The sequence below is a fragment of the Neofelis nebulosa genome, chromosome 12 (genome assembly GCF_028018385.1).
Source record: "Neofelis nebulosa isolate mNeoNeb1 chromosome 12, mNeoNeb1.pri, whole genome shotgun sequence".
Classification (NCBI taxonomy): domain Eukaryota; kingdom Metazoa; phylum Chordata; class Mammalia; order Carnivora; family Felidae; genus Neofelis; species Neofelis nebulosa.
The window spans coordinates 93,007,210-93,035,207 of record NC_080793.1 but is presented as its reverse complement, the minus strand read 5'-3'; the positions used below and the strand labels follow the sequence as shown (position 1 = coordinate 93,035,207).

The window sequence follows — 27,998 nt, the reverse complement described above, 5'->3', positions numbered from 1 at the left end:
CTCTGCATGCTTCATTCTGGATATTTTCTTCTGATCTCTCTTAGTTCGCTAATTTTTAATAAGATTAGGCTACTGTTAATGTCTCCATTAAATTTATTGTACTTTTTTCATTTCTGGAAAATTTGGCTCTTTGATAGTGTCAAAGGTTCAAAATAGCCAGAGTAAGACCAATGAATAACTGAAGTAGTAATTAGTAAATGTTTGGTGCTCACACACCAAAATGACCGTTTGTAAGCGGTCAAATCAGAACATAGAATGAGGCTTACAGGTATATTGTTATAAAGAAGCTTACATAGTGAGAAGGCAGTGACTTTATTCATAGAGATTAGTTATGATGTTAGAATTCTCTTAAATAATATGGAATCAGTCAGTGGTTACCATGTATCAACCTTGGGAAACCGTTCAAGTTTTGCTTGTAATTTTTAGAGGCACAAGAAAGTAATGATCCAAGTCAAGTTAGCCTTGCCTGGTAAGCTGCATTAAGCTTTGCCTGCATGAGTAAACTGGTTCTGTCTGCATGGGGGATCCTCAAGGCTGGTCTTTGCTTGTCCTTGATTTTAACAATTACATCCTTTTGGTCATTGGCTTAGCAGGCTGAGAGTATGACCAGCTATTATACTGTTATTCTTGATTACTACCGCTGAAATAGACAGGCAGAAGAATAAGCACATTTGTTGTTTCCATTAGAGTCATCAGGCTGGAGGCCATGTAGTCACTGTTGTCATTATTCATGTGATTGTTTTTGATATCATCCAGTTGTTTGATCCTGATGGATACCATTTGTCATGTGAGTGGCTGCCAACAGGCATTTAAAACCTTCGAGAGAGGGGCGCTTGGGTGGCTCAGTTGGTTAAGCATCTGACTCTTGATCTTGGCTCAGGTCATGATCTCCTGGTTCGCGAGCTCAAATCTCACATCAGACTCTGTGCTGACAGTGTGGAGATAGCTTGCGATTCTCTCTCTCCCTCTCTGTCTGCCCCTCCCTCATGTGCATGACTTGGGTACACTCTCTCAAAAATAAATAAATGTTAAAAAAAAAAAATAGTTTTAAAACCTTTGAGAGAATATAGTGAGGAGAACAAGAGCCAAGGATTGAAAAATTCCCCAGAGCAGGGATTCCCAGGAGCTAAGATTTAACCAATCAAATAAATGGGCTATAATTAGATTCAGGTTTTACCTAAGTCAGTTTACACTTTTTAAAAAAATAATTACATAGGCACAACATAATGTCCTAGCAAACACCTATCCTCAAAATATGTAGGACAGGATGAACAAGAGGATATTGTATTTCAGGGGGTGGTGTTGGAGGCAGGTTTTCCACCTAAATTTGGCCTCTGTAAGATGTGAGTGATCAGGTAATTTAATGAGGCATTTCTTTGGTAACAAAAGAAAAAGGTTAGTAGTTCGAGCAAATTATAAATTCAGTTTTCTAAGTTTGGTGAGTAGCTAGTTAAGGTTTCTAAATACAAGGCTCTGAGCATCTTCAGATGGAGTGAGGGGCAGGCAGTGGCAAGCTGACAGATGTTCCTGGTTTGCAGTGTGAGTGTCCCTGGTGGTCTTTCTGAGCAGCCACATAGCAGTGGCATGAGGACTGTCTACACATGAACAATTGTAGTTACTCTGAAGTTTATATCAGGTTGTCCAGCTTTAGTTTATATGGCTTCAAGAAAACTAATTTTAGTTTTGTAGTGATTCCATGTCAAAAAAGTGGGAGAAAATTGGAAATGTTAGAGTTCTAGTCAAATAGTGGAGGAAACTAGAATTTGGGAACCAGTTCAGTTTACAGGTAAAAAAACACCTCAAAGACAACAGACTACAATCTGACATCCAGAAAGGTGTATTATTCAATATTATTTTTATCTTTATAATTATTACTATTTCTGTTGAAAAGAACAGGAAGACTGATTTTTCAAATTAAGTCTAGTTTTGATAAACTTGGCTTCATTATTTACATAAGTGCAGCAAAAATAGTAACCTGACCATAAAGGCTCTTTTCAAATCCACTTGGTGGAACTGTTCATAAGGAGTCTCAGATTGAACTTTGAAAGTCTCTCTCAAGGGGAGCCTGGTGTCTCACTCAGTTAAGTGACCCACTCTTGGTTTTGGCTCAAGTCATGATTTCATGTTTCGTGGGTTTAAGCCCTGTGTCACGCTCTGTGCTGACAGCATCGAACCTGCTTGGGATTCTCTCTCTCTCTCTCTCTCTCTCTCTCTCTCTCTCTTTCTCTCAAAATAAATAAACATTAAAAAAACTTTTAAAAATAAAACACCTTCTTTAGGCTAAAATGTTCAGCTGAGGACTTGTCTAATTGTTTCCTGTTACAAGGAGTAAGGAGAACAGATTCTTATTGAACTCACGCAGAAACCTATATTGTCAACCTTTGTTGTAAAGATAAACTTTATGAAATTGCTGTTAAGCTATAAAGAGAGGAGAAAAGGGAGTCCTTTAAATCGGTAAAACAAAATATTAAAGAGCTAGCGATGTTTGAAATGAAGTCATAAAAATTAACGATTATCAGCTCATTTAGTCTTCTGTAATTCTTCATCTTTTATTAGCAGTTTTATGAATTCATCAGTTTTCACTTCAGAGTTTTAGAAATTCTTACTCTCAGTTCAGTTTTATGATTTTAAGAGTTTCAGAAATCTTTATTGTAGAGTACTCGTCAGGGTCTTTTCCATGAATCTCCTCGAAGATAAAGCATTATTTCAGGTACAGGTTTCTAAAAACATCAATAGAACAATAACTGTGATAAAAGACTTAAAATTTGGTGGTGGTTAAAGATCAGATGAGATGTTAGAATGTAATTGACGAGGGGTTTTGGTTATTTTTGTAATATACAGTTTTTAAAGATAATAGCAGGAATTATGACTTATAATGTGCCAGGATGTTTCAGATCTTTAAAAGTACTTATTTTTGAGAGAGAGAGAGTTGGGGAGGGGCAGAGAGGGAGAGAGAGAATCCCAAGCAGGTCCCAGCACTGTCAGGGCAGAACCCCACATGGGGCTTCATCCCATCAACTCTGAGATCATGACCTGAGCCGAAATCAAGAGTTGGATGCTTAACTGAGCCATCCAGGCTCCCCAGTATTACTTTTTATCTGATAATGCTTCCCATGTAATTTAATATAGCCATTCCTTGTTTTATCATGATTTGCTTTATTGTGCTTCACAGATACTGTTTTATTTTTATTTTTAAGTGTATTTATTTATTTTGAAAGAGAGAATGAGCTAGGGAGAGGCAGAGGGGGAGACAGAGGATCCAAAGCAGGTTCTGCGCTCATACCGGAGAGCCCGATGTGGGGCTCAAATTCACGAACTGTGAGATCATGACTTGAGCCGAAATCAGGCATAACTGACTGCGGCACCCAGCTGCCCCTGCCTTTTTTTTTTTTTTTTTTTTTTTTTAAACAGATTGAAGGTTTGTGGCAACCCTTTGTTGAACAAGTCTGTTGGTGCCTTTTTTCTCTTTGTTGAAGATTTTATTTATTTTTATTTTTTTTAATGCTTTATTTTAAGAGAGAGCATATGCAAGTAGTGGGGGAGGGGCAGAGAATGAAGGAGAGAGAATCTCAAGCCTCTCTGTTGGCAGCACAGAGCCCAGTGAGGGGCTCAATCTCATGAACCATGACATCATGACCTGAGCTGAAATCAAGAGTTGGACACGTAACCTCCTGAGCCACCCAGGAACCCGAGAGATTTTATGTTTTTAAGCAATCTGTACACCCAACGTTGGGCTTGAACCCCCAATCCCAAGATCGAGAGTTGCACGCTCTAGTGACTGAGCCATTCAGGCACCCTGGCGCTGCTTTTCGAACAGTATTTGCTTACTTCATGTCTCTGTGTCACATTTTGATAATCCTCACAATACTTCATACATTTTTGTTGTGGTATTTTTGTGTCGTGATGTCTGACCAGTTAATCTTTTTTTTTTTTTTTTTTTAAATTTTTTTTTCAACATTTTTAATTTATTTTTGGGACAGAGAGAGACAGAGCATGAACGGGGGAGGGGCAGAGAGAGAGGGAGACACAGAATCGGAAACAGGCTCCAGGCTCCGAGCCATCAGCCCAGAGCCTGACGCGGGGCTCGAACTCACGGACCGCGAGATCGTGACCTGGCTGAAGTCGGACGCCTAACCGACTGCGCCACCCAGGCGCCCCTGACCAGTTAATCTTTAATTTTACCGTTGTCATTGTTCTGGGGCACGACGAACCACGCCCATATAAGATGGTCAGCTTTAAAATGTTTTGTGTGTTCTGACTGCTCTGTTTGCTCGCTCTTCCCCTATATCTCTCCCTCTCTTCAGGCCTCCCTGTTCCCTGAGACATAGCAATATTGAAATCAGGCCAGTAAATAATCCTACGGTGACCTCTTCGTGTTCAATGGAAAGGAAGAGTCACATGTCTCTCACTTTCAATCACAAGCTAGAATCGATTATGCTTAGTGAAGAAGGCATGTGAAAGCCCACATGGGCTGAAAGCTAAGCCTCTTGTACCAGTCATCCAAGTTGTGATTGCAGAGGAAGTCTTTGAAGGAAGTTAAAAGTGCTACTCCAGTGAACACACAGATGATAAAGTGCAACAGCCTTGCTGCTGATAGGAAGTGTTAGTCGTCTGCGTAGATGATCAGACCAGCCACAGCATTCCATTCGGCCAAAGATTTACCCCGATCAAGGCCCTAACTCTTCAATTCTATGAAGGCTAAGGAGGTAAGGAAGCCTCACAAAAAAGTTTGAAGCTGGTGGAGGTTATAGGTCTCAGGAAAGAAGCCGTTTCTGTGACCTTAAAAGTACAAGGTGAAGCAGCAGGTGATGGAGAGCATCTGGCTGAGAGGATTAGTGAAGATGCCTCCACTAAACGACAGATTTTCAGTATAGGTGGAACAGCCTTCTAGTGGAAGAAGATGGTACCTGTGACTCTCACAGCTGGAGAGAAGTCCTTGCATGCCATCAGACACCGACTAGTTTGAGGGTAATGGCAGGTGGTAACTTTAAATTGAAGCCAGTGCTCATTTACCATTTTGAAAATTTTAGGGATCTTAAGAATTACGCTAAATCTACTCTGCCTGTGCTCTAGAAATGGAACAACAGAGCGTGGGGACAGCATATCTATTTATAGCATTGTTTACTAAGTTTTTTGTTTAATGTTTATTTTTGTGAGTCAGAGAGACAGAGTGCAAGCAGGGGCAGGGCAGAGAGAGAGAGAGAGAGAGAGAGACAGAGACACACACAGAATCTAAAGCAGGCTCCAGGCTCTGAGCTGTCAGCACAGAGCCCGACATGGGGCTCAAACTCATGAACTGTGACATCATGACCTGCGCTGGAATCAGACGCTTAACCAGCTGAGCTACCCAGGTGCCCCTATTTCCTAAGTATTTTAAGCCCACTGTTAAGACCTGCTTAGGAAAAAAAGTTCCTTTCAAAATATAATTGCTCATTGACAGTACACCTGGTCACCCGGGAACTTTGATGGAATGTCCAATGAGGTTAATGCTTTCATTCTGGTAATACAACATCCATCTGGCAGCCTGAGGATTAAGGAGTAATTTTGACTTTATTGTCAAAGAAATACCTTTTGTAAGGTTATAGCTGCCATAGATCATGACTCCTCTGGTGGGTATGGGCCAAGTCAACCGAAAACCTTCTGGAAAGGGCTCACCATTCTAAACGCCATTAGATTCACAGGAAGAGACCAAAATGTCAACATGAACAGGAATTTGGAAGAAGTTGATCCCAGCCCTCATGGGTGGATTTGAGGGGTTCAAGACTTCAGTGGAAGATGTGGTGGAAACAGCAGGGGAACTAGAATCAGAAGTGGGGCCTGATAATGGGATGGAACTGCTGCAATGTCATAAAACTTGAGCAGGTGAGGAGTTGCTGCTTTTGGATGAGCAAAGAAAGTGGTTTCCTGAGATGGAACCTACTCCCGGTAAAGATGCTGTGAAGATTGTTCAGATGACAACAAAAGATTTAGAATATGACATGAACTTAGCTGGTAGAGCAGCTGGCAGGGTTTGAGAGGTTGGAAAAAAGTTGCCAATTTTGAAAAAAGTTCTGTGGGTAAAAACGCTATCAAACAGCATCAGTGCTGGAGAAATTGTTCCTGAAAGAAGAGTCAGTTCAACATGGCAAACTTCAGAGTTGTCTTGTTTTCAGAAATGCCACAGCCGCCACCTCCCTGCGGGGTCAACAGCCATCAGTACTGGGACAAGACCCTCCACCAGCAAAAGGTTACGTTGTTAAATTAATGTTTTTCTTTCCTCATTCAGAATTTGATTTGGGGAAGTTTCTTAAAAATGTCAAAGTATTTAAAATACTTGATCAGACAGGATCATGGGTCTGTGAAGCAGTACTTGGTTGTCCAGTCAGTGGTGGTGAAGAGATTTCAGTGCTAAGTACGTGTAACCCCCCCCTCCCCAAATTTAGCTCTTCTAATAGAGAAGATTCTGTTATTTTTCTAGGGAATAAAAGACCTGATAAAGATAACATGGAACACAGGAAGTTGTTCTTTGAAGATATTACATTAAAGGCATGGAAAAATCTTTGATTATAATTTCTTATGTAAGAGCAGACCAGTAGTCTAAGAAAAAGCTTTGTCTATATAACAGAAACTAAATTCTAATCTTGTACTAGGGTTCTTTTGATATTAAAATTCTTTTTTTTTTTTAACTGAAATCTTAATCTTAGCTTGACCACACATAAAATTTCTAAGATTTCTTTTCCACAACCCTACTACAACTTTCTATGTCTGCTTAGGTTTTGCTTTGTTTTTTGTTTTTCTGTTATTTATTTATTTATTTATTTTTTCTTATTCTGGGATAAGGATAAAAGTCCCTAACATCTTTTAACAGCAGTGCATCTCCATTCCTCATATCTTTTTTCTTTAACTGAAGTCATACATCTTTTTGTATAGTCACTTTTTTTCATCCTTATTATTTCTAGTAGTACAAATGTGTGTAAAATACCTTTTTGGTAGTTGGCTGGGAAAATGGCAGAGTGGGAGGATCTGGAGCTCCTTCACATGGATACAACGAGGTAACACTCACAGTAACCTAAATAGCCCAGAAATCAACGTGCAGATTGGCAAAACAGACTCCATGACTAAAGGTCGTGAACGTGCCACATCAAAGAAGGTAGGAAGGGTGAAGATGTAGTCGGGAGCAAAATGGACACTGTGGTGGGTAGAGAGCTGGCAGCAAGGAGGAGGGCAGAAACCAGGTTGCCCAGAAACAGGGAGGACGAATCCCAGTAATATTTGCTTTTGAAAGCGAGAGGGGCCAAATTTCATAAGTTCTTACAATCAGTAGGACTTAAGGCCTGGGATTTCAGTAGGCTTGGGAGAGCCTGAGGGGTGTTAGGAAGCAGAATCCCCCTCCTAAAAGAGGTAGCATGACCAGCAGCCTGAGCAGGTGCAGTGTGGAAACAGTAGATGGAAAAACAGTGGTGGCAGCCGGGAGGGAGAATGGTTTGCTCAACTCAAAGAGTGTGGCCTGGGGAGACAGGGATCACAGGGAGACCTCCCTGGGGACAAAGGAGCTGACAGGCATGCTTTCTGTCCCCTGCCCCCCAGAATAAAAAATGGCCACCTGTGGGAATCAACAACCTAATTTGCTTGTGCCAACACCTCTCCCCACCCTCCACCATATTTTGGGAAATCCATCCTTCCCAGTCATGCTCCCCTTAGTCCCAGTGCCGTGGGCTCTTCCCCTAGAAGACCGACACAAACCTGGTCAACTCCCGACCCACACATTTTGTGGGACCTTAGTTCAGGTGCACATCTCATTTCACAAGTGGACCACCCCTGCTCACAATAGGGGCACCAAACTGCTCACAATAGGCAAATAGGCAGAGAGCCTCTGCAGACAACTGGACTGAAGGAAAAAGTGGCCAAGACATCGCAGCAGGGCACACGTAACACAGGAGATATTCCCCGAAGCTGCAGGCCCTGGGGAGCAGGGGACCCTGTACTTCAGGGCACAATAGGATTTCTTCATAAGGCTGTTACTGAAAAGAGAAAGAGAAGTAACCGATTCTCCTAACACAGAAACAGACATAGAAAGTCAGGCAAGATGAGAAGACAGAGAAATATCTCCTAAATGAAGGAAAGGACCAAACCACAGCAAGAGACCCAAGTGAAACAAGTAGAAGTAATGCTTGGTGGGAGTTCACAGTAATGATAACAGTGATACTCACTGGACTCGAGGAAAGAGTAGAGGACTTCAGTGATATCCTTAATGCAGAGATTAAAAAAACAAGACCAAGAACACAATAAAAATAAAAATGCACTGGGGAGTAAATAGGTGAGATGAAGCGGGGGAACAAATTAATGATCTGGAACACAGAGTAATGGAAAGTAATGAAGCTGAGCCAAGGAGAACAGAAAATTATGCAACTTGAGAATAGTCTTAGGGAACTCTGACTCCATCAAGCATAATATCATGTGCATTATAGGGATCTGAGAAGAAGAAGGAGGAGAAGAAGAAGAAGAGAAAAGGGAGCAGAAAATCTATTTTGAAGAACTAATAAATGAAAATTTCCTGAGTCTGGGGAAGGAAACATACCCAGATTTAGGAGACACAGAGATCCCACAGAAAAATTCAACCAAGAGTGGTGCACACCAAGACACAATTACAGTAATTAAAATGGCAAAAAGCAGTAGAGAAAAAAAATTAAGGGGCGCCTGGGTGGCTCAGTTATAAATACCCAACTCTTGATTTTAGCTCAGCTCATCTCATTGTGAGTTTGAGCCCTGTGTTGGGCTCCCTGCTGACAGCGTGGAGACTGCTTGGGATTCTCTCCCCTCTCTCTGTCCTCCTGGCCCCTGCATGCATGCTCCCTCAAAAAAAAAAAAAAAAAAAGAAATAAAAGCACTAAAAGAAGACCATTGTATGCACGGAAACAGCATAAGGCTGTGAGCAGATTTTTTTCTAGCAGAAACTTAGGCCAGAAGGGAGTGGTATGACGTATTCAGAGTGCTGAAAGGGAAGCTTCTGTAGCCAACAATACTGTATCCAGCAGGATCATCATTCAGAATAGGAGGAGAGCTAAGAAGTTTCTCAGGCAAAAACTTAAGAGTTCATGACGGGCTCAGTAGCCAGTCCTGTAAGAAATAGTAAAGGGGACTCTGAGTGGAAAGGAAAGATCATAAGGGAGAGCATGAAAAGTAATAAAAACCCCTAAACAGTAAAAATGAATATTTCTGTAAAAACCAAAGGATTCATATAATGATGTAAAATATGACACCGTATACTTAAGATGGGAGAGCAGTGAAGAATGGGTTTAAACTTAAGTGACCATCAATAAAGACTGCTACATGGAGAGGATATACACAAGCCTAATGGTAACTACATTCAATACCCAGTAATAGATATGCAAAGACTAAAGAGGTAGGAATCCAAGTATATCACTAAAGAAAGCCAGCAAACCATGACAGAGAGCAAGAGAAGAATGGATCAGAGAAAATCTATAGAAGTAACCATAAAATAAGCAAGAAAATGGCAACAAATATGTATCAATAATTTCTTTGAAGGTAAATGGACTAAATGTTCCAATCAAATGATGTAAGGTGATAGAGTGGATTAAAAAACCAAGACCCATCCGTATGCTGCCTACAAGAGACTCCTTTCAGACGTAAAAACACCTGAAAATTGAATGTGATGGGATGGAGAAACTTATCACGCAAATGGATGTCAGAAGAAAACTGGGGTAGCGATCTCATATCAGACAAAGTAGATGTTTAAGACAAAGACTGTTACAAGAGACAAAGAGGGACACTATATAATAATCAAACGGACAACCCAACAAGAGGATAGAACAACTATATGCACCCAGTGCAGGAGCACCCAAATACATAAAAGTTAATAACAAATATAAAGGAAGTTACCGATAATAATACAATAGTAGTAGGGGACTTTAACACCCACTTACATCAATGGACAGGTCATTGAAACAAAATCAACAAGGAAACAGTAGCTTTGAATGACACACTGGGCCAGATGGATTTAACAGACACATTTAGAACATTACATCCTAAAACAGCACAATACACATTCCTTTCAAGTGCATTTGGAACATTCTTCAGAATAGATCACATATTAGGCCACAAAACAAATATCAACGAATTAAAAAAAGTCAAAGTCATACCATGCATTTGTTTCTGACCACAATGCTATGAAAGTAGCAAGTAACCACAAGAAGAAATATGGAAAGAGCACAGATAAATGGAGGTAACGCAAGATGCTACTAAACAATGAATGGGTCAACTGAAAAATAAAAATAAAAAATTACATGGAAAGAAATGGAAGTGAAAACACAATGGTCCAGAATCTTTGGATCCAACAAAAGTGGTTCTGAGAGGGAAGTTTATAGAAATATAGGAGTATCTCAAGAAGCAAGAAAAATGTCAACCTAACCTTACACCTAAAGGAGCTAGAAAAAACAAACAAAATGGAAACGCAGCTAATGAAAGACAATAAAGATTGGAGCAGAAATAAATGATGTAGAAACTAAAAAAACAATAGATCGGTGAAACCAGGAGCTGGTTGTTTGGAAAGATCAACAAAATTGATAAACCTCTAGCAAGGCTCATTAATAAAGAAAAAAAGGACCCAAGTAAACAAAATCAATGAGAAAGGGGAAATAGCAGTCAACACCACAGAAATACAAACCATTTTAACAGAACATTGTGAAAATATATATGCCAAGAAATTGGACAATTTAGAAGAAATGAGTAAAAATTTCTAGAAACATAATCTACCAATACTAAAGCAGGAAGAAATAGAAAATTTGGACAGACTGATTACCAGCAAGGAGATTCAATTGGTAACCAAAAAGCTCCCCCCTAAAAAAGTCCTAGACCAGATGGCTTCACAGGTGAATTCTACCACTTTTAAAGAAGAGTTACTATCTATTCTTCTCAAGCTGTTGCAAAAAATACGAGGGGAAGGATAACCTCCAAATTCATTCTATGTAGCCAGTATCACCCTGATGCCAAAACCAGATAAAGACACCAGGAAAAAAGAGAATTGCAGGCTAATACCTCATTAATACAGATGCAGAAGTTCTCAACGGAATATTAGCAAACTGAATCTAACAATACATTAAAAGAATCGTTCACCATGATCAAGTGGGATTTACTACCGACATGCAAGGGTGGTTTGATATTTGCGACAGAATCACTGTGAAACATCACATTATCAAGAGAAAGAACAAAAGTCGTATGATCATTTCAGTGGGATGCAGAAAAATCATTTGACAAAGTATAACATCCATTCATGATAAAATCCCTCAACAAAGTAGGTCTAGAGAGAACATAACTTCAACATAACAAAGACCGTATGTGAGAAACCCACAGCTAATATCCTAAGTGGGGAAAATTGAGAGCCTTTCCCCTACGGTAAGGAACAAAACAAGGGTGTCCATTCTCACCACTTTTATTCAACATAGTGTTGGAAGTCCTTGGCACAGCAATCAGACAAAAAAAGACATCCAAATTGGTGAGGAAGAAGTAAACCTCTCACTATTTGTAAGTGACATGATACTATTCCTAAGACTCCACTGAAAAGTACTAGATTTGATAAATGAATTCAGTAAAGTTTCAGGATATAAAAGCAGTGTACAGAAATCTGTTGTATTCCTGTACACCAATAATGAAACATTGGAAAGGGTAGCTAAGAAAACAGTCTCATTCACAACTGCACCAAGAAAAATAAAGTATCTAGGAATAGACTTAACCAAAGAGGTGAAACACTTGTATTCTGAAAACTGTAAAACACTAATGAGAGAAATGGAAGATAATGCAAAGAGAAATGGAAAGGTTCCATGCTCATGAGTTGAAAGAACAAAATTGTTGAAATGTCTATCCTACCCATAAGCTATCTACACATTCAGTGCAGTTTCTGTCAAGGCACCAATAGAATTTTTCACAGAACCAGAACAGTCTAAAATTTGTGAGAAACCACAGAAGATTTCAAATAGCCAAAGCAGTCTTGAAAAAGGTAAACAAATCTGGAGATACCACAATTCCAGATTTCAAGTTATATTACAAAGTGATAGTAATTAAATCAGTATGGTATTGGCATAGAAACAGATACATAGATTAGGGGAACAGAACAGAAAACCCAGAAATAAACCCACAGTTACATGGTCAGTTAATTTTCGACAAACCGGGAGAGAATATCCAATGGGAAGAAGACAGTCTCTTCAACAAATAGTGTTGGGAAATCTAGACAGCAACATGCAGAAGAATGAAACTGGACCACTTCTGTACAACATATACAAAAATAAACTCAGTGCATTAGGGACCTAAATGTGACACCGAAACCATCAAAATCCTAGAAGAAGAAACAGGTAGTAAGTTTTCTGACATTAGCCATAGCAACGTTTTTCTAGATATGTTTCTAGAGGGAAGGGAAACAAAATCAAAAATAAACTTTTGGGACTACATCAAGGTAAAAAGTTTCTGCACAGTGAAGGAAACAAAACTAAAAGGCAACCTATGGAATGGGAAAAAATATTTGCAAATGACATCTGGTAAGAATTAGTATCTAAAATATATAAAGAACTGATATAGCTCAATACCCAGAAACCAAATAATACAATTAAAAATTGGGCAGAAGAGCTTGGGTGGCTCAGTCAGCTAAGCATCTAACTTTGGCTCAGATCACGATTTCAGGGTTCGTGGGTTCGAGCCCTGCACTCTGTCGGGCTCTTTTCTGATGGCTTGGAGCCCCGAGCCTGCTTTGGATTCTGTGTTTCCCTCTCTCTCTGCCCCTCCCCTGCTCGTGCTCTGTCTCTCAAAAATAAATGTTAAAAAAATATTCGGGCAGAGAACATGAACAGACAGTTCTCCAAAAAAGACATGCAGATATTCAACAGACACATGAAAAGATGTTCAACCTCGCTCATCGTTAGGGAAGTACAAATCAAAACCACGATGAGGTATCACCTCATACCTGTCAGAAATAAAAAGCACAGGAAACAACAAGTGTTAGTGAGAATGTGCAGAAAAAGGAACACTCCTGTGCTGTTGGTGGGAGTGCAAACTGGTGCAGTCCCTGTGCAAAACATTACGGAGGTTCCTCAAAAAGTTAAAAATGGAATTACCACATAACCCAGTAATTCCACTCCTGGGTATTTACCCAAAAAGTATGAAAACACTAATTTGAAGGGGTGCGTGCCCCTGACGTTTATAGCAGCATTTCCAACAATAGCCAAACTGGAAGCAGTGCAAACGTCCGTTGACTGAGAAATTGAGGAAGATGTGGTAGAGATATGCAATGGAATATTACTCAGTCACCGAAAAGAATCAAATCTTGCCATTTGAACAACATGGATAAAGAGGTACAGAGTATTATTTTAAGTGAAACAAATTAGAGAAAAACAAATATGTGCTTTCACTCATGTGGAATTTAAGAAACAAAGCAAATGAGCAAAGGGAAAAAAAGACACAAACCAAGAAACAGGACTCTTAAGTATGGAGAACAAACTGGTGGTTACCAGAGGGGAGGAATGGACGGGATGGAGATTAAAGGGCACACTTATCATGATGAAAGAAAATTGTATACATACATACATACATACATACATACATACATACATACATAATTTTTGCTGACAGTTGCAACTTTATTAGTTCAAGATGTTCGCAGTTTCCTAAATTTAGGACTCTTCTCTAGAAAAGAAACTTGCAGGGCAGTTGTTACAGATTACAGGTTTATTCTTAGAAGATAACAAAAGTGTTTATATATTACATTGAATGAGTACAAATTCCTTGTACATGATAGGCTTGAAATGGATCAGCTGTTTTTTGGAAATGGCAATATGAGATTGTGTCTAGATTTCTGACACTGCTCTGCCCGAGTGGTAGTGACAGGACAGGTAGGGGCCACAAGGCCCCTCATCATTGCTGAGTGAAGATTTGAAAGGGGATAGCAGAGCTGTAAATATCTGGGGAGCTGTTGCCAGAATTCACAGACTTCACAATTCAGTTGGCCCTCGAACAACAAGCGTGAACTGTTCGGGTCCTCTTATACGCAGATGTTTTCCAATAATTACAGTACTGTACTGTGAACATGTTTTTTTCTCATGACTTTAAAAAAAAATTTTTTTTTTTTAACATTTATTTATCTTTGAGACAGAGAGAGCACGAGCGGGGAAGGGGCAGAGAGAGGGAGACACAGAATCTGAAGCAGGCTCCAGGCTCCGAGCTGTCAGCAAGAGCCTGACGCCGGGCTCAGACTCACGAACTGAGAGATCATGACCTGAGCTGAAGTCGGACACTCAACCGACGGAGCCACTCAGGCGCCCCTCTCATGACTTTTAATGACATTTTCTTTAGCTTACTTTATTGTAAGAATATAGCATATGATGTAGGTAATGTATAAAATGTGTTAACCGACTCTATGTTATTGGTAAGGCTTCCAGTCAACAGTAGCTATTAGTAGTTAAGTTTTTGGGGAGTCAAAAGTTATATGTGGATTTTCAGTGTTGCTGGAATTCAGTGTCCCAACCCCAGTGTTGAAGGATGAATTGTAATAATAAGAAATAGGAGGGGTACTTCATTGGCTCAGTCGGTTAAGCATCTGACTTCAGCTCAGGTCATGATCTTATGGTTCATGAGTTAGAGCCCTGCATTGGGCTCTGTGCTGATAGCTCAGAGCCTGCAGCCTGCTTCAGATTCTGTGTCTCCCATTCTCTCTGCCCCTCCCTGGCCCACGCTCTGTCCCTTTCTCAAAAAGAAAGAAACATTAAAAGAAAAATAAGAGATGTTCTTTTACATAAAGATTGTTGCTTGGCTGCAAATCTGGAAACACAAGGCAAGAAAGTATGAGCCTATCAGAGCGTGATTGCAGCCTGGCCTTTCTTGGGGGGTTATCACTATGTGTGTACAGGACTGAAAGAGTGGCTCTTGTACTGATCTTTCCAGGTGGCTGTACAGGCCTTTTTGTGGCTCAGTGTACTGTGGTTTGAGAACAGTGGCTTTCAAATATACTGGATCAATCCACAGCAAAAAATACCATGTTTGGCTCAGCATGCATATATGGAGCATGTGTATATACACTCGTATAAATAACTAAAATAAAAGCTTAGTAAACTGACATGTATTTCCTTTTTTCAGTGTATGGCATGCCTGCATGCTTACAATTGAGATCATGACCTAAGCCGAAATCAAGAGTTGGCTTGATTTCAGACTCAACCGACTGAGCCACGCAGGCACCCCAAAACTCTTCCCTTCTGAAAAACTTTTTATCCATGGATAAGTGAATTCATAATCTGCTTGTAAGTCATAGATAAATTGAATATATCTTTGTCCATTTATGTGTATAGGTAGCTACAATAATGTGTATGTTCTCTGTTTAAATAAATGTTAATCACACCAAGGATCTGTGACCGCAGTTTGAGAAACAGGAAGTCACAGATTACTTCATAGTAGTAAAATTAATTCTGGCAATACCTTTCAGAGGTAGAAATATATCACCTGTGTGTCATGCACATAGGCATCGTAAACGTGCAGATAGGCACAAACAGATGTTACGGCTTTGGTTTTGAAAGATTTTAGTCATGTCTCAGATATAAAAGTGAAAAGAATAGTCGGACCCAGATTGTGTTTTTGGCAGCTGGACTAAGTTCAGGTTACTTGCTCAGATGGCCAAAGAGTTTACTAAAGGCTTTTTATTTGTGTGCAGTAAAGACCCTTTTAGAACAGTTACAGAAGTCACTTTGTGTTTTAGGAGCTTCTGCCTACCAGTCCATCAGCATTCCATTGTCTCCCAGAAGCTTGGGGATCCACCGGCCTCTAAGGGTGCCCCTTAAGGTGGACTTCCTTGAAGCAGTTTCCCTGCAGTGGTTGTTAAATTCCAGATTACCCGAAAGTTCACCTGTTTTTCAAGAAAGGCACAAGAGCCTGGTCCACGGGCCAGGTGGGACCTATTTGCCTTTGGCGTTCCTGAGATGTCCTGTGAGGGGCCCGAGTTTCCAACAGCTGTTCCAAATCTCTGGGAGTCACGTGTTTCCCCCTCTGAACAGAATGGGTGACTTAAAGTTTCAACAAAGGGCAGTAGAAACCAGGAAGCAGGGCAGAGGCAGAAAGCAACTGTTCATAGGTCAGTTGGAGAACTGAGAAGCCGGAGAGACTTAACATTCTAGGGAGGAAGCAGGGAACTCCATGGGCTCCAAGGGCACCAGCACCTCTTTGCTGTCTGGCTTGAGTCCCTGGGAGCCTTCTTTGCCTTCCGCTCTTGACACCTGAAATGTCAAAAGCTCAAACTAGCTGAGGACGACTAGTGGTCATAGCAGTAGCAAGTAGAAGATTATCGTGCACACACCGAAACCGCAGTTTGCCAACTGGGAGACTCAGGCCAGAACATGGAGTGAGGCTTACGGGGCGTATTACAGAGATGCTTCTCTGGTGATAGAATGCTCTTAAGTGATAGCGAATTTGGTCAGTGGTTCACGTTTTGCTTTTGATTTCCAGAGACACAATTAAGAAATGACCCAGGTCCAGTCAGTCTTGCAAAATAATCTAAACTAAATTTTGCCTGCATGACTAACTGGTTCTCTCTGCTCCGGGAACCTCCAAGGCGCTTTGCTGTCTGTCCTTGATTTTACAATGGTTTTCTGCCAGTTTTTCTGTTAGGTCTTATCCTTCAGAGCATAAATAATGCTGACAGCTGTTTTAGTTTCCATTTAGTAATTACATTGATTTCTGTACCCTTCCCCCAGCTTACTTTCAAGTATGATTTTTGCGGGGTGCCTGGATGGCTCAGCCGGTTAAGTGTCCGACTTTAGCTCAGGTCATGATCTCGCAGACCGTGGGTTTGAACCCCGCGTCGGGCTCTGTGCTGGCAGCTAGGAGCCTGGAACCTACTTCAGATTCTGTGTCTCCCTCTCTTCTGTCCCCCTCCCCTTCTCGTGCTCTCTCTGTCTCTGTCTCAAAAATAAATAAACATTAAAAATTTAAAGTATGATTTTGCAACTCCAAATACCTGGCAGCTCTGTGGGTCTGCTTTTTTCTTTATTTGTTGTTTCTGCCAGTTTTTGTCTCCTTGCGGGCTAGTTTATATGTGTGCGTGCGTGCGCGTGCGCATGCAGTACCTTCAGGATTGTTGGGAATAGTGTGGAGTCTGGACTGGTATTCTAGGGAAGATTTATGCTCGCTTCTGCCAGGCATCTGAGGGGGTGGGCAGTCTGGGCTCCCCTCAGCTCAGTTTTAGGAGCGTAGATATTCCAGTCGGATGGCACTTCTCAGCCTGGAGTCCTGCCATCCCCCAGTTCCTGAGAGCGATTCATGATCCTGGCTCCCGGCACCCTTGGCTCCCGGCTCCTCCTCCCCTTCCTGGTCCAAGGTAACCCTCGGGCTCTGGTCTTTGGCTCCTTGCCTTGCAAAGCTGTCAGCCTTACAGCTGCCCCTCAACACTCGGCAGTTGCTCTCAGGGACCCAGGCTGTCCTGGATGTGGGGTTTCCCTCCCTAGACCCTGTTTCTGCGTGCTGCTGTCCAGTCCTTTACGCTTTTGAACATGGGCTCCGTGTGTGTGTGTGTGTGTGTGTTCAGGCTGTTGTCATGGAAATCTTGAGCCATACACAGAAGTTAAGAAAACAGCGGAAGAGAACCCTGTCTCTTGGGCGCCCCTCCAGTGACCACTTCCTGGCTTCTGGTATGTCCACATGTTCCAGGCTTCTCGTAGACTTCCTACACCTGACCTGGAAGCGGCCCTGGTTCCTGATCGTTCTCGTTGGGGTATCTAGATTTCTGTGATTTTTCTAACTTTCAGGAGAATGTTCTCGGTGACTAGTCCCTCCCCACCAGGACCTGTTCATTCTGTCTACAGTACCTGCGCGTGGCCTTTATTAAGGGATTCAGAGGTACCCCATGCCCATGGTTTATACAGGGGTGGTTGTGCTGTGGGCCTCTTGGCAGTCTGCTGAAGCCTGTGGATACCTTCTGTAGCGTTTCTCAATACGGTAAATAAAGTAGAGGGTATCGCAGTAGAAATCAGTGATATTTAAATGGTTATAAAACTATGAAACAAATTTAACAGTCAGATAAAATTTTTTATTTTAGGATACTTAAATGATGGCTTTTGATGCTCTTCAAAAAAATAATTGAAGGTGGTCTTTGACATGTCTTCCTTCATGTATCAATGAGCAGATCGTCGGAGAGCAGCGTAGACCTGTGTGTCCCTGCAGCACAGCCTGGCGCAGCAGCTGCGCAGGTGAGGTCGGACGGCACAGGCGAGGCGCTGCCCTCACCGCAGCCCCCGGCCCCCTGTGGCTCCGACCGGCCAGGTACAAATTTGGGGGTTCCCCCCGCCCGCTTTGGTGAGTCACTGCAACATCCTGAAGAATTCAGGCGAGCGCCGTGCAGGCATCCTTCGTCTCACTGAGTGTCCGTCCCTTCCTCGTGCCGGGCAGATACTGTGTTCTTGCAAATCGAGGTCCTTCGTCTCACTGAGTGTCCGTCCCTTCCTCGTGTCGGGCAGATACTGTGTTCTTGCAAATCGAGGTCCTTCGTCTCACTGAGTGTCCGTCCCTTCCTCGTGCCGGGCAGATACTGTGTTCTTGCAAATCGAGGTCCTTCGTCTCACTGAGTGTCCGTCCCTTCCTCGTGCCGGGCAGATACTGTGTTCTTGCAAATCGAGGTCCTTCGTCTCACTGAGTGTCCGTCCCTTCCTCGTGCCGGGCAGATACTGTGTTCTTGCAAATCGAGGTCCTTCGTCTCACTGAGTGTCCGTCCCTTCCTCGTGCCGGGCAGATACTGTGTTCTTGCAAATCGAGGTCCTTCGTCTCACTGAGTGTCCGTCCCTTCCTCGTGCCGGGCAGATACTGTGTTCTTGCAAATCGAGGTCCTTCGTCTCACTGAGTGTCCGTCCCTTCCTCGTGTCGGGCAGATACTGTGTTCTTGCAAATCGAGGTCCTTCGTCTCACTGAGTGTCCGTCCCTTCCTCGTGTCGGGCAGATACTGTGTTCTTGCAAATCGAGGTCCTTCGTCTCACTGAGTGTCCGTCCCTTCCTCGTGTCGGGCAGATACTGTGTTCTTACAAATCGAGGTCCTTCGTCTCACTGAGTGTCCGTCCCTTCCTCGTGTCGGGCAGATACTGTGTTCTTGCAAATCGAGGGCTTGTGGCGGCTCGGCTGAGTGAGCACCGCCATATTTGCTCACTTCTTGTCTCTGTGTCCTCTTTTGCTGATTCTTGCAGTATTTCAGAGGTTTTCTTTGTGTTTGTTATGGTGATCTGTGTTCAGTGATCCTGACTTGCTGAAAGCTCAGATGATGCTTAGCCGTTTTTTGGCAATAAACTTTAAGCGGAGGTATTGTTTTTTTTAGATATAATGCTGTTGCGTACTTAGTGGACTACAGTATAGTGTGAGCGTAGCATTTTTATGCGCTGGGGAACAAAAGAGTTCTTTGACTTCTGGTTGTCTGGACGGAATTTGCAGGATCTCCCACGGTGTGCCTCTACTCCTGATTACAGTTCTGTTAGATCCCAATCAGGACCAGCCTTAACTAGAAACCCACAGGGTGAGGTCTGGGAGGGTCTGAATGGGCAGCTTGGGGTTCTCTTGGGTGGAGTCAGGAGCATCGCCTACTTTGCCAGTGGTTGTGTAACTGCTCGCGGGGTTGGAGCACTGCTGACCAGGGAGTCCAGCTCTGCGTCCAGAGTTTTATTGGGGTTCCTTTATGTAAGCATGGTTGACGGATCGTTGGCCATCAGGTTGAATTCGACACCTAGTCTCTGTCCCTGGAAGTTGGGCTGCCATCATGGGATCGGAGCTCAGTCCTGTAGTGACATGGTTGGTCTTTCTGTTGTGACCAAACCCATTCTCAGTCACCTTGTTTGCATGAGTGATCAAGGGGTCACCATGAATCACAGAGACTGCAGAAGCTTCAAGGATTTAAATGTATGTTTATTTTAGAGAAAGAGAGTGATAGCGTGTGCAAGTGCTTGAACAGGGGAATGGGTGAGAGAGAGAGAGAGAGAGAGAGAGAGAGAGAGAGAGAATTCCAAACAGGCTCTGCACTGTCAGCACAGAGCCTGACACAGGCTCAATCCCACGAACCGTGAGATCATGACTTGAGCTGAAACCAAGAGTCAGACGCTCAACCGACTGAGCCCCCTAGGCGCCCTGAGAAGCTCCAGGGATTTAGAGGAACCCTCCCTGGAATTCGGACCAGGGCTGGCTTGGCTCTTTGTCTTGCTTGTTCTGTTTTCTGTTTTCACAGTTGGAGGAGCGCTGACCCGGCAGCCAGTCTGCTCTGGTCTGGTCCGGTCCGGTCTGGTCTATGGCAGCCACGTGGCATAATTTAAAGTGTTGATGAGCTTACAAGCTACTTTGAGATCTGCAGCACGTGCAGTGGGATGGACAGACAGCGTCCTGCTGAGGAAGTCCTGGGTTCTGGCCACACTGTGTTCCTCACAGGCATTCAGGGTGGACTGAGGTGCTTTCTGGTGAAGGTTAGCAAAGTGAAGACCGACATTTCCCCCGTCCAGATTCATGACACCTGTGCATTTGTCTGTTCTTCAGAGGTCCCCGGATTGGAATGTGGTGTTTGGGTGTGTAGTGATTTAGGCCATTCATTTTGCCTATATTGAAATGTAAGAGTTTGGGGCTCTGGAGGCCTTCAGATATCCCTCAGTATTCTAGCCAAACGTTGGGTGATTCACAGTGGCTTTATTCACTTTGAGCCTTCTATTTTAGTCTTGAGGTTTGAGTCGGGGACAGACAGCCTGCACTAGAGGCCTCTGTAATGTTGTTTAGTGCCATGCATTGGACTATCTAGTAAATTCTAGGAAGTAGATTTCCAGTCAACCTAGGAAGGTTCTGAGTTGTACTCCACTGGGTTTCTTTCCATATTTACAAAGTCTAAAACTAAAACTGCTGGTCCTTTTTCTCTCTTAACATTCTATTGCGAAAATTTCTGGGCATATAGTAAACTTGACCGAGGTTGAACATTAATCTGTTTTTAAAAATCAGATTTTAGAAAGTAAGTTACAGACCTTTGAGCACGTACAGTAAACCTGTGTTGTCGCCAGTTCCAAACTTGGCTTTTCGCTTCCCTCTACTGTTCTTTTCCCCAGACTTTTTTTTTTTTTAATTTTTTTTTTAACGTTTATTTATTTTTGAGACAGAGAGAGACAAAGCATGAACGGGGGAGGGGCAGAGAGAGAGGGAGACACAGAATCGGAAGCAGGCTCCAGGCTCCGAGCCGTCAGCCCAGAGCCCGACGCCGGGCTCGAACTCACGGACCGCGAGATCGTGACCTGAGCCGAAGTCGGACGCTCAACCGACTGAGCCACCCAGGCGCCCCTTCCCCAGACTTTTTAAATGAAATTTTCTAGACACAGAAGAGTTGAAACTGTAGCTGCGTTGTGTCATATGCACACCCTTCTTTGAGGCCCATTCGCTGTGTTGCTGTACTAACATTTTTTGTGGAGCCATTTGAAAGCTTGCAGTAAATTGCAGACGTCGTGATGCTTCTTACGATAGGGATATTTTTCCTTGTAACTATATTGTAACTAAGAAAATTACTTCATTTCTTTTTTCAGGAATAGAATTTAGTGATTCATCACTTACATAAAAGTGTTCATCCCAGCCAGTGTCCCCCTTAATGCCCCTCACCTCTTTAGCCCATCCCCCCACCCAACACCCTGACAGCAACCCTGTTTGTTCTCTTTAAGACTCTTTAAGAGTCTCTTATGGTTTGTCTCCCTTTCTGTTTTTATCTTATTTTTTGTTTTGAAAATAATTTCTCCTTTAATATTTAGACTCTTCAGAATTTAGTGGTATAGCATTTTTCACATAAATATTTGTGGTAATACACACTCCTCCTATCTGTGTTGAACCATTTGTGACAACCTCTTTAAGACCGCTGTATTTTGGCCACTAGTGCTCCCGTTTGCTTTTCCAGTAGTGGTCCAGGTGTTGGGACCTAACATCTTTGCTTAGTTTTGGAGATGTATTTCTTTTTTTATAAATAGCACCGTTGGGTGGTAGCAGCTGGCAGCAAATAGTTTGATGACGTAATTTCTATTTTATGTTTATTACTAACTATACATGAAATGTTGAAACAGTCATTTCTTAGCCTTTTTGGAAATAGGATATATAGTGTCATTGATTTTTGTGGTGTTTTCTCTTCCTTTATGGAAACAGTCTATATGTTTATTGGTAAAGTAGGAGGTTTATCTTAGCAGCGCCCCTTGCAGTCTGAATGACCGTGAGCCAAGCTACTTTAACTTCATGGAGCAATTTTTAAGTTTCTAGAGTAGTGTGGTCACTGTGTGTGCCTCTTTGGGGTTGTGAGGTATCTGGGCAGGTGCACGCACAGCAGTGTGTCATGTGCGGTGTGTATTCTGGGACATTTATTTTTCTGTGAAACCATTTGTGAGAATTGTGTGGTACCCTTTATGATTATTACAGAAGGAGAATTTTGAGTTTCAAACCTAATTAATGGCACATTTTATTAACAAATTTTTTTTTTAGTGTTTATTGTTAAGAGAGAGACACAGAGTGCGAGCGGGTAGGAGCAGAGAGAGAGGTTGACACAGAATCTGAAGCAGTCTCCAGGCTCCGAGCTCCAGCAAAGAGCCCGACGTGGGGCTCGAACTCACAGGCTGTGAGATCATGACCTGAGCTGACGCTTAACTAAGTCACCCAGTTGCCCCCTAATGGCACATTTTAAAGATTGTTTAGCAAAATTGCAAAACAATTTTGACTGGAGATTTTGACTGGAGATTTTGACTGGAGAAATTTTGACTGGAGAGTTGGCTGTATTTAGTAGGGATGGATTTGGCAAAAGAAAATCCAGGATTTTGTCTTCCCCAACTTTTTATTAAGAAAATTTTCAAATTAAATAAAAGTTCAAAGAGTAACATTAGCATGCTTGTCAGATTCAGAAATTTGTAGTTTGCTGTTTTCACTTTATCCTATGTATATTTCATTTTCTTTTCCTGAAGTATTTGTAATTCCCTTGCAGATATTAAAGCTGTCTGCGTCCAAAAATCTCAGCACGCATTTCCTGAGGGTGACTGTGCTCGAGTGCGCCCTCAGTATCACTGGTGTGTGCTCCCACGGTGTCCTCCACCGCGCCCTAAGAGTCCTGTTTACATTTCTCCACTTGCCCTAAGTGTCCTGTACAGCGTTCCCTTCCAGACCGTGTCCTCGGGGTTCACATCTCTGGCTGGAAGAGTCCGTGGACGTTTCGGAGGGTCTGGCCTGCTTGTCTTGCGGGCACTTGAGTGTGGCTCCCGTGTCACCTGTTTACTGTAAACTGGAGATTGGTCTGGAGGCTGGGAGGTGTGCCTGTTTGCGTGGGCCCTGCAGGGATGTCCTTCCCCATCGGTCTTCACCCCGCAGTGCCAACATCTGCCAGGCCTCTCCAAACCTAGCACCACCTTTTCTCTGTCTTTTGACAGCATTTTCTGTAAATACTTGCAAGAAACTTTGATAATTCCCAGTCTCCTAGAAATAATGAGATTTTTCTGTCTCAGCAGGTAAAGTTTTTTAAAAAAGGTTTATCTGCAATAGTCTTCTTTACTAAATTAACCACGTTAGAGTAACATAATAAGGTAAAGGTGGTATGTTTAAAAGTTTTTTTTTTTTTTTCTTTTCCCAATAAGTTTTGCCCTTTCCAGTCAAGAGTGAGATTTTGTTTTAGGAAAGTTTTTTGAAGCATCATATGGTGAGTGTGGGGACAGCACAGTGTTCGTGTGAGTGAGAGCTCAAGAGTATGCCTCTCTTGCTTGGGCTCTCTGTTTCTGGATAAGATTAGGCAGTTGGAATATTAACTGCAACTCAGAAATGGGAGAGGACTTTGATCTAAAGTCTTGCTTTCTTATGTTCAGAAAGCCCCCTGTGTAGCCTTCCCCCCCGCGGCTGTGCCTTGCACGTTTTAGAGGAGTGACAGGTGGAACACGCTCACCCTGGGGACGGCAGTGGGGACTGGCACCAGGAGAAGCTGGGACGTGCCCGTGAGGAGGGCGCACTTGGAACAGGAGCAGGCTTGGTCTCCCATGTTGCGGAACCAGTGTAGTGCACTGGGCTTCGACCTGCTGATGTGTGCACGGTACAGCGTTCCCCGGTCTTCGAAGTGATTTTGTGAAGAGCAGCAGGGGTCCGGTGCTCTCCATTTGGGAAACGGTACATCGGGTGAGGGGGGAGCAGATGGGGCAGAAGGGAGCTGGGGGCGCCAGTCAGGGTCAGGTGGTGGTGGGAGCAGTCCTCTCTGGTGTGTGGGGGGCGTCCCCCTAGCAGGTGGCCACTTGCCCACCCAGGCGGGGACTGTCGTTGGATGCTCACTCCAGGTAGGAGATTATAAGTTTGTTGGCCTTGCCTGATGGCTTACGATGTGGGCACCGTAGGAGGGGGCTGGGTCAGGGTTTTGCCAGGAGAGCGAGTGACAAGACAAGAAGAGTAAGAAAACGGAGGAAGGCAGGGGAGGAGCTGTCGTGGTGGATGTCCGAGGAATCAGAGTAGTGAGGAGGGCACTTAGTCCCCGAGGAAGACCGTGGACAGTGGCACGGTGGTGAGGCCACGGAGGGAGGGAATGGTGGCAGCCAGGAAGCGTGGGTGGGCATGTCCGTGTGACGGAAGGGGACGATAGAAGGTGGATCGAAGGTGGTTGAGGACGTTGTGGTTCTTGGTGATGAGAAGGTGCGGGCTGTGACCCTGGAGGCGTGGGGGCTGGAGGGGCAGCTGTTTTGAAGCCATGATGTCCAAGACCTGAGGGGTGAGCTGCAGAGTCCTTGTTGCCGAACACGGAAGAGGAGAGTGGGCCCTGGGCCCCCGGGTGGCTGGAGGACCGGCTGGCAGGGGCTTCGGCCCCGTGGGCTGCATTCGGCCTCCTGGAGGTGGGCGGGGTCCTGCAGGGCGGGGCTGTCACGTGACAGTTGCCAAGGGAGCCGGTGCTGTGGGTGCTGAATGAGGTCGGGGGAGCAAGGCTGAGAGTGGACTCTGGGAGACGGGTGGTAGCCACTTGTCGGGCAGCCTTGGGCGGCGAGGCGGGCAGAGCCCGGAACCTTAGAGGGGAGAGCCTCGTCCAGAGACGGGTGCTGTGTCCTCGCTGTGTGTGCCACCTCTGTCCTTCCTGAGCTCCACACAGTGAGCACAGCCTGCAGGGTCCCCCAGTGAATTAATTCTCAGATCCTGTCATTTTTGAGTCTGTCTTCCTCGAATAATGAGAAAGCTTTGTATTAGTTAAGAATTTTTAGCAGTAAAACGGACTCTTCTCTCCTCCACCAATTAGGCTTTTTAATTTTATTCTATTCTGTTGCATTTTTGTCTCTAGAAAGTGAATTCAGCATGGTCTTCAGTTAAACCTGTGAACACAGGGCTGTGGTTGTGCGCGTGAGGACTGAATATGCGAGAGCCAAAAGCAGTCCTGTGCGTCCGTGCAGTTTGCAGTAGATGCTCTTGTGGTCTGGGGAATGCGTGTCCCCACACGAGTTTCGTGCAGACTGACCCTGCACCGGAGTCACATTTGGTTTGCAGGATAAGCTGCTTCCCTAAGATGACTTGACTGTCGCACGGGTGCAGAATTTGCTGGTCCCTTCCTCTGGTTTCTGGAAGCTTGAGGGGCCTAAAGGGCACCGTCGGCTTGTTGGCGGTTCTCTTGCCCCAGCGGCCGGCCTGCTGACCTGGTGCCCAGCTGTGCTTCGGACCTGAACTTGACTCCTGTGCTGCCCCTGCTCCGGCTGTCCTGGCGCCCTTCCTCCCTGTGACCGCCACCCCCTCACCACCTCCGTGGGCTCGATCTTTGTGTCCCGTTGAGGAGACGGGCCATAGCAGTGTCTATGGTCACTGACGCCCTAGCGTCCGCCTTTCACTGATCCTGGCAGCAAGGGGGTGTCGGGGTAGGGTGAGGGGCAGGTGCACCCTCCGCTGCCTCCCCCGTGTCCTCGGCTCGCGGGTCTGAGGAAATCAGGCTGGTCGCTTCTGGGCGGGGCACTTCATAGCTGACGTCGTGTTTAAAATTTTACGTCAGTTGGCGGCTCGCTTGTGTGAATGCTCTAGTAACGAACTATTACTTCACTGTTTTTACAGAGTCCTTATGTTCACACATGTCTCTGCTGAACTTGTAAAAGAGGCACTTGGATGATGGACTGAAAGGAACGTTGAGAGTCCGTGAAAAGTTTCAAATCGGAGAGTTTTCAATTTTCACCCTAGTCCAGCAGCTGTGCTGCTCACGTACATACAGATGAATGAAGACCCCATTCGGGAAGACACCTGGCCAGCGGTCCAGAGCGGATGCAGGTAGGCGGTGCGGCCCAGCGTTCTCCAGTCAGTGTGCCACCGTGGGGACCTGCGCGGATGCGTCCGCATGGCTCCGAGGGTTGGCTGTTCTTCCAGCCCCGTGATGGCCAGTGTGTCGTACACCTACGTGTGGAAAAACAGGTTCCTTGTTTGAAAGGCAGGGATGAAGCTAGTATTTTTCTCCGCGGTCTTTTGCCTCCTGCAGGTTGGACCTCCAGCAGATTGGCCAAGTGAAGCGTAAATACCCGCTTAATGGGGTTGTAATCAGGAGAGGATTTGTCATTTCTTTTTGAAGAAAGAAGTGAAAGGGGTTTGACTAGAGGAGTAGGAGGTTTAGGGTATTTATAGTAGTTTTGATGAAAAAAGCTTTTGTATGTTGATTTGGAAGAACTTTATTGGAATGAAAGGGATGGAAATGAGACAGATATTTAATAGAAATTACTTCCTACTTTGGTGGCCCGCAGTTCGTGCAAGTGGAACAGAAGGTTAGACTGCGTGATTTTTGCCCTCCCCAGAAACCAGGATAATACAGGGTGCACTGTGAAATAGTTAAGTCCTGCTTAGGACCTGAGCTCTTCTCCATGCCAGAAATAAGTCTGTCGTAACATTTTAAGATTCTTTGATGAATGAATCTGAGAATCATGCTAGCAAAACTAATAAACCTACAGAATGGTTGCTGTTTGATTTAGAACTGTTCCTTGTTTTTATTAACTATAGTCTTTGGAATTCCTTTGTAGAAGAGCCACCGGGATTCACATTTTTAAGTACCCCTTTTCTTTTAGTTTCGTTTCTCATTTGTGAAGATAATATGGATTCCGGTGTTCGGCATTTGTCAGTGGGATTACTTTGGGCCAAGATGACAGACTGAAGAGTCAGCCATCTGCCGGTGTGTTGTTCAGATCCGGGCCCTCGCGGCCGCGTAGACACAGGTGCACGTCGCGTCTTCTCGAGCCCTGGTTCTTACCGCCTAAGCGGGGTGTGTTGTGGTGTGTACCTGCGGAGGTTCTGAGGACGAATAAATGAGCTCGTGTGTCGGGGCGCAGTTGGGTGCCCGGCACACTATAGCTGTTCTATGGAAAAGCATTGTTATTGTTGATCATGGTGTTTACAAGAAAATATTTTTATTTTAATTGTGAGAGTTGTTGTCAGGTGTTTTGTTGATCAGTGAAACCTCCCGTGTTTCTGCCGTTTGAAACAGTAATTCATTTTCCAGAGTTCTTTTTATGCACACCATTCCAAATTCAGCACTCCTGTCTTCTTCCTTGATTTTGAAGTCCTTGTCAGGTGGGCGAGCAGATTATAGTGGTGGGTCGCGGGGTGGGTCGCGTGGTGTAAGTGCCCGAAGGATCTAAACTGAGACAGGCTCTTGCTCTTAAGGGAGAGATTGTTAATCCTAGCCAGTACTTTGATCTTGTGTTTTTCTTATTCCTTGGCAGTTTTAAGAGTGTGTGGTATAGGCTGAAGACAGAGTGGGTACTCTGTTCCAGGTGGCCCATTAGATACGTTAACATGAGACCGTGGAGTCTCTTACTGTTCCCAGCTGTTGTGTGGTGTTGTTCGATTTTGGAAAATTGCCGATCCCTTGATCAGTATTGTTTATAAAATTGTCTTCAACCATTCTTTCCATTAACATAGACCAAGGCTCTGTTGCTTTTAAACTCCTATGTCAGTTATGAATGTGCCCATTTACAAATAAAGAACATTCACCCAAAAGGGGGGGGTTCTCTTTCTCCTGCAGCAGGAAACCCAGGTAG

General features: G+C 43.9%; 1 protein-coding gene across 3 annotated transcripts in view; it reads left to right on the top strand.

Moving 5' to 3' along the window:
- SPIN1 (spindlin 1) overlaps positions 1–27,998 on the top strand; it is a 76,516-nt gene that overhangs the window by 11,991 nt on the left and 36,527 nt on the right. For all 3 annotated transcript variants that reach the window (XM_058695898.1, XM_058695899.1, XM_058695897.1), the window contains exon 2: positions 26,035–26,244. In XM_058695898.1, the coding sequence (XP_058551881.1) occupies positions 26,193–26,244 (52 nt within the window). In that variant the 5' untranslated portion in view covers positions 26,035–26,192. The remainder of the gene's footprint in view (positions 1–26,034; positions 26,245–27,998) is intronic.